Below are 11,614 nucleotides of genomic sequence, written 5' to 3'. Positions count from 1 at the left end.
TGTGTCTGTACCCGTCTCTGTGATTGTACCTGTCTCTGTGTCTGTGACTGTACCCGTCTGTGTGTCTGTGACTGTACCCGTCTGTGTGTCTGTATCTGTCTCTGTGTCTGTACCCGTCTCTGTGACTGTACCCGTCTCTGTGACTGTACCTGTCTGTGTGTCTCTTCCCGTCTCTGTGACTGTATCTGTCTCTGTGTCTGTCCCTGTCTCTGTGTCTGTACCCGTCTCTGTGACTGTACCTGTCTCTGTGACTGTACCTGTCTCTGTGTCTGTACCTGTCTCTGTGTCTGTCCCTGTCTCTGTGTCTGTACCTGTCTTTGTGTCTGTACCTGTCTCTGTGTCTGTACCTGTCTCTGTGACTGTACCTGTCTGTGTCTGTACCTGTCTCTGTGTCTGTACCTGTCTGTGTGTCTCTTCCCGTCTCTGTGTCTGTACCCGTCTCTGTGTCTGTCCCTGTCTCTGTGTCTGTACCCGTCTGTGTCTGTACCCGTCTCTGTGACTGTACCTGTCTCTGTGTCTGTCCCTGTCTCTGTGTCTGTACCTGTCTTTGTGTCTGTACCTGTCTCTGTACCTGTCTCTGTGACTGTACCTGTCTCTGTGTCTGTACCTGTCTCTGTGTCTGTACCTGTCTTTGTGTCTGTACCTTTCTCTGTACCTGTCTCTGTGACTGTACCTGTCTCTGTGACTGTACCTGTCTCTGTGACTGTACATGTCTCTGTTACTGTACCTGTCTGTGTCTGTACCTGTCTCTGTGACAATGTCTGCACCTGTCTCTGTGTCTGTCTGTGTGTCTGTACCCGTCCCTGTGATTGTACCTGTCTCTGTGTCTGTCACTGTACCCGTCTGTGTGTCTGTGACTGTACCCGTCTGTGTGTCTGTATCTGTCTCTGTGTCTGTACCCGTCTCTGTGACTGTACCCGTCTCTGTGACTGTACCTGTCTGTGTGTCTCTTCCCGTCTCTGTGACTGTATCTGTCTCTGTGGTCTCTTCCCGTCTCTGTGACTGTATCTGTCTCTGTGTCTGTCCCTGTCTCTGTGACTGTACCTGTCTCTGTGACTGTACCTGTCTCTGTGTCTGTACCCGTCTCTGTGATTGTACCTGTCTCTGTGTCTGTGACTGTACCCGTCTGTGTGTCTGTGACTGTACCCGTCTGTGTGTCTGTATCTGTCTCTGTGTCTGTACCCGTCTCTGTGACTGTACCCGTCTCTGTGACTGTACCTGTCTGTGTGTCTCTTCCCGTCTCTGTGACTGTATCTGTCTCTGTGTCTGTCCCTGTCTCTGTGTCTGTACCTGTCTTTGTGTCTGTACCTGTCTTTGTGTCTGTACCTGTCTCTGTGACTGTACCTGTCTCTGTGACTGTACATGTCTCTGTTACTGTACTTGTCTGTGTCTGTACCTGTCTCTGTGACAATGTCTGCACCTGTCTCTGTGTCTGTCTGTGTGTCTGTACCCGTCTCTGTGATTGTACCTGTCTCTGTGTCTGTGTGTGTACCTGTCTCTGTGCCTGTACCTGTCTCTGTGTCTGTACCTGTCTCTGTGACAATGTACCTGTCTCTGTGTCTGTACCTGTCTCTGTGACAATGTACCTGTCTCTGTGTCTGTACCTGTCCCTGTGACAATGTACCTGTCTCTGTGTCTGTACCACTCTCTGTGTCTGTACCTGTCTCTGTGTCTGTGACTGTACCTGTCTCTGTGACAATGTCTGTACCTATCTCTGTGACTGTACCTGTCTCTGTTACTGTACCTGTCTCTGTGACTGTACCTGTCTCTGTGTCTGTGACTGTACCTGTCTCTGTGACAATGTCTGTACCTATCTCTGTGACTGTACCTGTCTCTGTTACTGTACCTGTCTGTGTCTTTACCTGTCTCTGTGACTGTACCTGTCTCTGTGACTGTACCCGTCTCTGTGTCTGTACCCGTCTTTGTGTCTGTACCCGTCTCTGTGTCTGTACCCGTCTCTGTGTCTGTACCTGTCTCTGTGTCTGTACCTGTCTCTGTGTCTCTTCCTGTGTCTGTGACTGTACCTGTCTGTGTCTGTACCCGTCTCTGTGACTGTACCTGTCTCTGTGACTGTACTCGTCTCTGTGTCTGTACCTGTCTCTGTGACTGTACTCGTCTCTGTGTCTGTATCTGTCTCTGTGACTGTACTCGTCTCTGTGTCTGTACCTGTCTCTGTGACTGTACCCGTCTCTGTGACTGTACCCGTCTCTGTGTCTGTACCCGTCTCTGTGTCTGTACCTGTCTCTGTACCTGTCTGTGACTGTACCTGTCTCTGACTGTACCCGTCTCTGTGTCTGTACCCGTCTCTGTGTCTGTACCTGTCTCTGTGTCTGTACCTGTCTGTGACTGTACGTGTCTCTGACTGTACCCGTCTCTGACTGTACCCGTCTGTGTGTCTGTACCTGTCTCTGTGTCTCTTCCCGTCTCTGTGACTGTACCTGTCTCTGTGTCTCTTCCCATCTCTGTGTCTGTACCTGTCTCTGTGACTGTACCTGTCTCTGTGTCTGTACCTGTCTCTGTGTCTCTTCCCGTCTCTGTGACTGTATCTGTCTCTGTGACTGTACCTGTCTCTGTGTCTGTCCCTGTCTCTGTGTCTGTACCCGTCTCTGTGACTGTACCTGTCTCTGTGTCTGTCCCTGTCTCTGTGTCTGTACCTGTCTTTGTGTCTGTATCTGTCTTTGTGTCTGTACCTGTCTCTGTACCTGTCTCTGTGACTGTACCTGTGTCTGTGACTGTACCCGTCTCTGTGTCTGTACCTGTCTCTGTGTCTGTACCTGTCTTTGTGTCTGTACCTGTCTCTGTACCTGTCTCTGTGACTGTACCTTTCTATGTGTCTGTACCTGTCTCTGTGACTGTACATGTCTCTGTTACTGTACCTGTCTGTGTCTGTACCTGTCTCTGTGACAATGTCTGCACCTGTCTCTGTACCTGTCTCTGTGTCTGTACCCGTCTCTGTGATTGTACCTGTCTCTGTGTCTGTGTGTGTACCTGTCTCTGTGTCTGTACCTGTCTCTGTGACTGTATCTGTCTCTGTGACTGTCCCTGTCTCTGTACCCGTCTCTGTGACTGTACCTGCATGTGTCTGTACCCGTCTCTGTGACTGTACCCATCTCTGTGTCTGTACCCGTCTCTGTGTCTGTACCTGTCTCTGTGACTGTACCCGTCTCTGTGTCTGTACCTGTCTCATTGACTGTACCTGTCTCTGTGACTGCACCTGTCTCTGTGTTTGTACCTGTCTCTGTGTCTGTACCTGTCTCTGTGACTGTACCAGTGTCTGTGTCTGTATCTGTATCTGTGTCTGTACCTGTCTCTGTGACTGCATCTGTCTCTGTGACTTTACCCGTCTCTGTGTCTGTACCCGTCTCTATGACTATACCCGTCTCTGTGTCTGTACCTGTCTGTTTATCTGTACCTGTCTGTCTCTGCACCTGTCTCTGTGTCTGTATCTGTTCCTGTATCTGTTCATGTCTCTGTGTCTGTACCTGTCTGTGTCTGTACCTGTCTCTGTGTCTGTATCTGTTCCTGTATCTGTACCTGTCTCTGTACCTGTCTCTGTGTCTGTGACTGCACCCGTCTCTGTGTCTGTACCCGTCTCTGTGACTGTACCCGCCTTGTGTCTATACCTGTCTCTGTGTCTGTACCTGTATCTGTGTCTGTACCCGTCTCTGTGACTGTACCCGTCTCTGTGACTGTACCCGTCTCTGTGTCTGTACCTGTATCTGTGTCTGTACCCGTCTCTGTGACTGTACCCGCCTTGTGACTGTACCCGTCTCTGTGTCTGTACCTGTCAAAGTGAGTCTGATGTTTATTGATTATCAGATCTTAATGAGATTCATCAGTTTATAAACTACAACCAGCGGCAGAGACTACTTCCTGAAACACACACAGAGGACGGAGGACAAATAAATCATTTCCTGAGTCTTTGTTCTACAGATCAGAGTCCACAGACACACACACACACACAGACACAGACACAGACACACACACAATAACACACAGTAACACACACATTGTGTGTGGTTCTCCCCCCCCACACACACATCCCGCTCCGTCGTCTCAGGAGGAGCCGTTTGTTTTGCGGCCCTGCAGCCGCCGGAGGGGCGGTGCAGACTCTGTCTGATAAATACAGCAGTGACACGTGTAAAGCCGCCGGAGGCGCATGCGGCTCTCACCGTGCGGCCGCTGCACGGACAGGTGACCGGGCGGTGCTCGGGGCGCGAGCGGCGGGTGGGACTTACCTAAGCTGCCGGTGAATCCGTCCATTTTCCGGGACAAAAGCGGGAGTCCGGGCCGGAGGCCTGCGGGAGGCTGAGCGCACACTGCGGGCCTCCGTCCGGGTTTTTCCACCGCAGCGAGGGGAGGAGGAGGCGAGCCGAGCCGAGCCGAGCCGGGTCTATCCCCGCCGCGCTGCCGCCCTGTCCGTCCGTCCGTGAGGCCAAATATCCACCGCTTTCCTGCGGGCTAGAAGAAGAAGCCGCTCCCGGAGGATCCGACACAGACACCGAGAGAAGCCGCGGAGCCGCAGACACGACGGACCGACGCTGCTGCGCGTTTCCGACTCCGCCTGCTCTGGCAGCGCGCGCTTCCCCCGGAGGAGGAGGAGGAGGAGAAGGAGGAAGGGGGGGCTGTTACAGACAGAGACACAGATGGGGGAGTCAGGTTTCAGTCTCTCAGCTGAGGAGCTGCGGCGCCCCCCGGCGGTCACTCTACGTCATCACAAACACAAACGCATAAAGTTTATTCAATTCAAACTCACCAGTGCTGTACCTGACAGTAGACTCGTTGGAGATGAGCCAGGCCTGCGCAGATTCGATCACCGGCGTTCGGCGTTTTTTTTTCCTCTGAAAATATTAACCTTATATTCAAGCACAGTGTATTCAGCCTGTGTAGTTGAGGGGACAGGTCAAACTGATATCATGCTGATTTACAGGAGAGTTCATGTCAAATGGAGGATAAACCATGAACATAAACTACAGATCACCTGTAAAGCATTTTAATAAATTAATCTATCATAATTAAAACAACTGGAGACTGAAAACAAACTGATATATGGGTCTGATCACTTTTTTAATGAATTGACATCATTCCAGACAGGATGTTAGTGTGTCTGTGACTTCCTGTACGGACTGAAGGCTGCTGCAAACTGTCGGGAAACTATCCGACTTCACTGCGTCTTTTTGTCACCGCCCCCGCTGCGGCCGCCTGCTCTCGTCTACTTTTCAGGCCAGGCGCAGTTCATCTCAAACAAGCCTTGTATCTGTGCGTCATCAGCCAGGGTGGAGATGATGATCAGGGACGGTTTCCAGAAGCCTTTAGTCTGAACAGGAAGTGACAGAAACACTGACTTCCTGTCAGATCTGAGCCTGTTATCACTCATAAATTAGTTTGTTTTAATTAGGCCTATGACAAATACCGTCAGATACAGTCAGCGGCAATCAGATACAGTCAGGTACAGTCAGATACAGTCAGCGACAATCAGATACAGTCAAGTGCAGTCAGACACAGTCAGATACAGTCAGCGACAATCAGATACAGTCAAGTGCAGTCAGACACAGTCTGCTACAAGCAGATACAGTCAGGTACAGTCAGATACAGTCAGATCCAGTCAGGTACAGTCAGACACAGTCATACAGTCAGGTACAGTGAGATACAGTCGGGTACAATCAGTTACAGTCAAATACAGTTAGATACAGTCAGGTACAGTCATACAGTCGTACAGTCAGCTACAGTCATACAGTCAGGTACCTTCGGGTACAGTCAGGTACAATCTGGTAAAGTCAGATACAGTCAGGCATGGTCAGTCAGTCAGGTACAGTCAGACACAGTCAGTCAAGTACGGTCACGTACAGTCAGACACAGTAAGATACAGTCAGCTACAATCAGATAGTCAGGTGCAGTCAGACACAGTCAGACACAGCCAGATACAGTCTGCTACAATCAGATAGTCAGGTACAGTCAGATATAATCAGGTACAGTCAGGTACAATCAGATACAGTCAGATATAATCAGATACAGTCAGGTACAGTCAGACACAGTCAGATCCAGTCAGACACAGTCAGATCCAGTCAGGTACAGTCAGTTACAGTCATACAGTCAGGTACAATCTGGTAAAGTCAGATACAGTCAGGTACAGTGAGATACAGTCAGGTACAATCAATTACAGTCAGATACAGTTAGATACAGTCAGGTACAGTCATACAGTTAGGTACCGTCGGGTACAGTCAGGTACAATCAATTACAGTCAGATACAGTTAGATACAGTCAGGTACAGTCAGACACAGTCAGGTACAATCAATTACAGTCAGATACAGTTAGATACAGTCAGGTACAGTCATACAGTCAGGTACCGTCGGATACAGTCAGGTACAATCTGGCAAAGTCAGATACAGTCAGGTATGGTCAGTCAGTCAGGTACAGTCAGACACAGTCAGACATAGACAGGTACAGTCAGATACAGTCAGGTACAGTCATACAGACAGGTACAGTGAGGTACAGTCAGACAGTCAGGTACAGTCAGATCCAGTTAGGTACAGTCAGACACAGTCATACAGTCAGGTACAGTGAGGTACAGTCAGATGCAGTCAGATACAGTCAGGTACAGTCATACAGTGAGGTACAGTCAGATACAGTCAGGTACAGTCAGGTACAGTCAGACACAGTCATACAGTCAGGTACAGTGAGATACAGTCAGGTACAATCTGGTAAAGTCAGATACAGTCAGGTACAGTCGGGTACAATCAGTTACAGTCAGATACAGTTAGATACAGTCAGCTACAGTCATACAGTCAGGTATTGTCGGGTACAGTCAGGTACAATCTGGTAAAATCAGATACAGTCAGGTATGGTCAGTCAGTCAGATACAGACAGGTACAGTCAGATACAGTCAGACACAGACAGGTACAGTCAGACACAGACAGGTACAGTCAGATACAGACAGGTACAGTCAGATACAGTCAGTCGCGTACAGTCACGTACAGTCAGACACAGTAAGATACAGTCAGCTACAATCAGATAGTCAGGTACAGTCAGATATAATCAGGTACAGTCAGATACAGTTAGATACAGTCAGCTACAGTCATACAGTCAGGTACTGTCGGGTACAGTCAGGTACAATCTGGTAAAATCAGATACAGTCAGGTATGGTCAGTCAGTCAGTCAGGTACAGTCAGACACAGTCAGACACAGACAGGTACAGTCAGATACAGACAGGTACAGTCAGATACAGTCAGACACAGTCAGACAGACAGGTACAGTCAGATACAGACAGGTACAGTCAGATACAGCCAGACACAGACAGGTACAGTCAGACACAGACAGGTACAGTCAGATACAGACAGGTACAGACAGGTACAGTCAGATACAGTCAGTCGCGTACAGTCGCGTACAGTCACGTACAGTCAGATACAGTAAGATACAGTCAGCTACAATCAGATAGTCAGGTACAGTCAGATATAATCAGGTACAGTCAGATATAATCAGGTACAGTCACGTACAGTCAGACACAGTAAGATACAGTCAGCTACAATCAGATAGTCAGGTACAGTCAGATATAATCAGGTACAGTCAGGTACAGTCTGTACAGTGTACAGATGTTAGTTTAAGATTGATATTTAATACTTAAATAATGAGCACACGAATGTCCATCAGACTGTTTAGTCTATGATGAATAGATTCAGTCTGTGATCAGTGACATGTTTCAACAGAATAAAACTTAAAATCAAATCAAATTTAAATCTCTGAAATTCAATTAAAATAAAAAACAAATATAAAACAACATCTGAACCAATCACTTGTCAGATCAGGTGACAGCCAGGCATTTCCCATCATGCTCTGGGTCCAAAAACTGCGGCTGCCGCCACTTTTGTGTGACCTCAGAGCGAGTCGGGATGAAGTCGGACACAAAAGTACCCAGCATGCATTGTGAGGTGACTGAATCTGTGCAGGTCTGTGTCGTATCCAGCGAGCCTATTGACTGGTGATGACATCACTCACTCAGCTGTCGTCATGGTGACCAGTTGACGATAAAGAACAATGATGATGATGCTGTTAAATGATGAAGCTCTTCTGACACGTCAACATCATCAAATCATTTATGTCACTGATGATTAAGTCAAATGAAAATAATAAAATCCAAAGATGTGACATCACAGCGTTCGTTTATATTTCACACTGACAGGAAGTCAAATCCAAACTTAAACTCAGAGAAGAAACTCGATGTCATTACTGTTTATAGACTGTAATCAATCAGACTAATCAGATCAATAATCAAACATTTACATACAAACTGTTTCAGACCAAACTTTATTTAGACCAATATAAAAAAAACAAATATTCACTTTATAAAACAACAATCAGTCCCTTCAAAATAAAACTGATCAATAATCAGGGATCAAGGATCAATACCCAATAATCAGTGATCAAGGATCAATAACCAATAATCAATGATGGATAACTGATGAACAGAGAAGAAGAAACAGTGACAGTTTGTTCTGATTGGCTCAAACATCCTGAAAACTTTATTCATACAAAACATTTTAACAAAAGAAACATTATTCATTCAGAGCTCGTTAACATGAATCCAGTGTCAATAAAATTTAAACATGTGATCATATGACCTGAAGCAGAAAGTGTTCAAAGGAACAGTCCACCATTTTATTTCATAAACGCTGATTCTGACTGTCGTTGGCCCTGCCCCCTTCCACTTATTCATCTGAAACTACGTCAATGATTGCACGATCAGTTATTGATCACATTTTAATGATCAACTGATCAGTTCAGTCATTGATTAACTCCTCCTGTAAACGGAGCAGAAACCTGAGCATGGTGATGATGATGACGATGATTTTAATGACAATGATGGTGATGATGAAGGAGGCACTGGACATTGAGCAGGTCAAAGGTCACTCTGGTCTGATGAACAGTAGAAAAGGCAATTTGGTGCAGAAGCTCGTTGGTCTCATGACCTGTGACATAATCAACAGAACGTTCTCAGAGGTCCAACACAACGTCACAAGGTTAGCCAAAGGCGGCTGAAGACAGACACAGAGAAAGAAGAAGAAGAAGAAGAAGAAGAAGAAGAAGAAGGCACGTCTGATGGAGGGAACTTGGTCCAGTAACACCTTGCAGAGGCCACGCCCCCGGCGTCAGGGGACTGCACCCCCGTAATCGTCGTTTCAGTAGCTGAATTTGACCTTCTCGATGTCGGAGATCAGCGTCCGGGCCAGGTAGATCCCCACCATCTGTTCACAAGTAAACACACGGGTCAGGTTCACAACACACCACCACAGACCAGAACAGACCACTACAGGCCTGTACAGAGCACTACAGACCAGACCAGTAAAGACTAGTACACACCACCACAGACCAGTACAGACCACTACAGGCCTGTACAGAGCACTACAGACCAGACCAGACCAGACCAGACCACTACAGACCAGTACAGAGTGGTACAGACCAGTGCAGACCACTACAGACCACTAGAGATCGGTACAGACTAGGGCTGGACAATTATGGCAAAAATAATAATCACGATTATTTTGATATTGAAATCACGATTAATAAACACGATTATTCATTGATTTCAAAACTTGAGTATTTATGGAACCACCAAAACTCAACTTTAAATATAACTTAAAGCCATAGTTGGTAATCCTGTTCAGAAACACTTGTTATACTGGGTAAAATGGTCCTTCATCCTGAGAGGAGTCAATACATAATGTGTTCAGAAAAAGGAATGAAAAAAATCAGACGTCTGTGGCAGCTGCAGGCCTGTAAAAACTCTGACCAATCCCTGCCATTCGGTGCGAATGGAAAGAACCAATCAGATGCCTTCATGTCTCGTCCTGCCCGAGCCCCCCTCCGTCCCTCCCTCCCTCCTCCCTGCGTGCACTCATCACGTGTCACCGTTGCCGGAAATATTCAGCACACTCCTCAGCAGAAATACCGAGTTAGCAGGAGTTTGCTGAACAATGGCAGAGAAAATGCAGCCAAAAGTACCACTTCCAGCGTTACTTGTAACGGCTCGCCCCGCTAAACAGGCTGAGAAAAGAAAGTCGGAGGCAGAAAAGGCTGCGACGAAAAAGGCTTTGGATAAAGCGAGAGGACAAACCAGACGTCAACATCGGTGCAGCTTTTGAACGGTGGAGACAACTGAGGGAGCTGAAGGGCCTGAAAAGTGATGCAGAGGTTGCTGTCTTTCTGTTGGACAGGTAATTATTTGTTTGCTTCGGGGGGATTTGTTATTTTACTCGGCTCTCCTCTGCTCTGCTGACTCATGATGCGCGTTCAGGCATGTCTGGGCTCGTGGCTTTGGACGGAGCACTGACAGGAGGGGAGGAGGGGGTGGAGCTTAGAGGAGGTGCCGCTTTCAAATCTTGCTAGCTCTCCAACATGACCAACTATAGCTTTAAAAGAACAGCCAGAAATAAATTAGTAACAAGTAAACAAGTAAAAGAAAAAGAAAAATAATAATAGTAAATTAAAATAATAATAGCAATGAAAACAATAAATAAAAATAAATACCCAATCTACTTGCACTCCTGCACAACTTGCAAAATTTACAACATGCAAAAAACACTAATAACACGGCCAAACAAACAAGTGTCTTGAATCCTGGGTTGCTTACGGTACTGATGGGGCACATGTCCTTCGCTAGCATAAATGTCACAGCCTCCGTTATCTCTTGATGTCTGCGAGAGGTGGAGGGATATGGGACGGCATTGTAAAGAGTGTTGTTAATGGAGGACTGTGTTGCAGTGGCGCTGGCTGACAAGCTTAAACTTTTTTGCTCCTTTATCACCTGGTCATAGCCCACTTTATGGCTGAACTTTAAATGATTGAATAAGTTGGTCGTGTTGCCTTGGGGGTAGACACGACAGCGTGACAAACTTTGCAAACAATTTACTTTTGCTCGACGTCTGTCAACTTGAAGCAAAAATGTTTCCAGATGACTGAAGTTCTCCTACCTTTCTTCTCAACCAAAGGCTGCCTTTCGGCCATGTTCTCAATCGCTCGCTCCACATATTATTGATCCACACACGTCACACGCTTGCTGCTGCTGATAACACAGGTGCATTCACGGTGCTTTTCCAGCACAGGAACTTACATACACGCCGTGCCGTGCGGCGCATTAATCGTTTTTTAGGGATGCACCAAAATGAAAATTTGTGGCCAAAGCCGAATAATATTAAACGCTTGGCCGGATACTGAGTACCGAATACCGAATATCGTTGTTTAGTTTTTCATTAGTTTTTGCAGATGAACCCCCTCCAGATTAGTGTTGTCACGGTACCAAAATTGGGACCCACTGTACGATACCAGTGAAAATATCATGGTTCTGAGTAGTATCACGATACCACAGCGAAAATGAGGCAGATGTGCCTTTTGTCATTTATGAAAAGATAAATCACTTTTCTATAATACATCACTGATATTCTAAATTTCTCTTCAAGAACTGACTGCAGTGATTTCTTCATCTAAATCATCAACGTGTCTCTTAGACCCCATCCCAACTAGGCTACTTAAGGAGGTCTTTCCTTTAGTTAACACTCATATATTAGATATGATCAATATATCCTTATTAGCAGGCTATATACCACAGTCTTTTAAGGTAGCT

At 46.7% G+C, this 11,614-nt stretch overlaps 2 protein-coding genes across 7 annotated transcripts in view; both read right to left on the bottom strand.

Moving 5' to 3' along the window:
* Positions 1 to 4,974, bottom strand: part of LOC126406270 (echinoderm microtubule-associated protein-like 4) — a 49,840-nt gene extending 44,866 nt beyond the window's left edge. Inside the window, exon 1 of the mRNA XM_050070423.1 lies at positions 4,239 to 4,974. Within this exon, the coding sequence (XP_049926380.1) occupies positions 4,239 to 4,263 (25 nt within the window). The 5' untranslated portion in view covers positions 4,264 to 4,974. The remainder of the gene's footprint in view (positions 1 to 4,238) is intronic.
* On the bottom strand, positions 35 to 3,870 carry LOC126406269 (zinc finger CCCH domain-containing protein 13-like). Of its 6 annotated transcripts, XM_050070419.1 has the most exons (5): positions 2,077 to 3,870; positions 1,099 to 1,970; positions 656 to 815; positions 542 to 607; positions 35 to 465 (listed from the first exon to the last, which is right to left on the bottom strand). In XM_050070419.1, the coding sequence occupies exons 1-2, from the start codon at positions 3,320 to 3,322 to the stop codon at positions 1,372 to 1,374; spliced, it is 1,845 nt and encodes a 614-aa protein (XP_049926376.1). In that variant the 5' UTR covers positions 3,323 to 3,870; the 3' UTR covers positions 35 to 465; positions 542 to 607; positions 656 to 815; positions 1,099 to 1,371. The 6 variants fall into 6 exon arrangements, with proteins under 6 accessions (XP_049926376.1, XP_049926375.1, XP_049926374.1 ...); XM_050070418.1 differs by having other exon boundaries at positions 35 to 607; XM_050070420.1 differs by having other exon boundaries at positions 53 to 107; positions 572 to 815.
* Positions 4,975 to 11,614: the final 6,640 nt, after the last annotated feature.

Source organism: Epinephelus moara, chromosome 19 (genome assembly GCF_006386435.1).
Source record: "Epinephelus moara isolate mb chromosome 19, YSFRI_EMoa_1.0, whole genome shotgun sequence".
In the NCBI taxonomy this organism is placed as follows: Eukaryota; Metazoa; Chordata; class Actinopteri; order Perciformes; family Serranidae; genus Epinephelus; species Epinephelus moara.
Note: the sequence above shows the minus strand (reverse complement) of the source record. Positions and strands in the feature narration are given on the sequence as shown.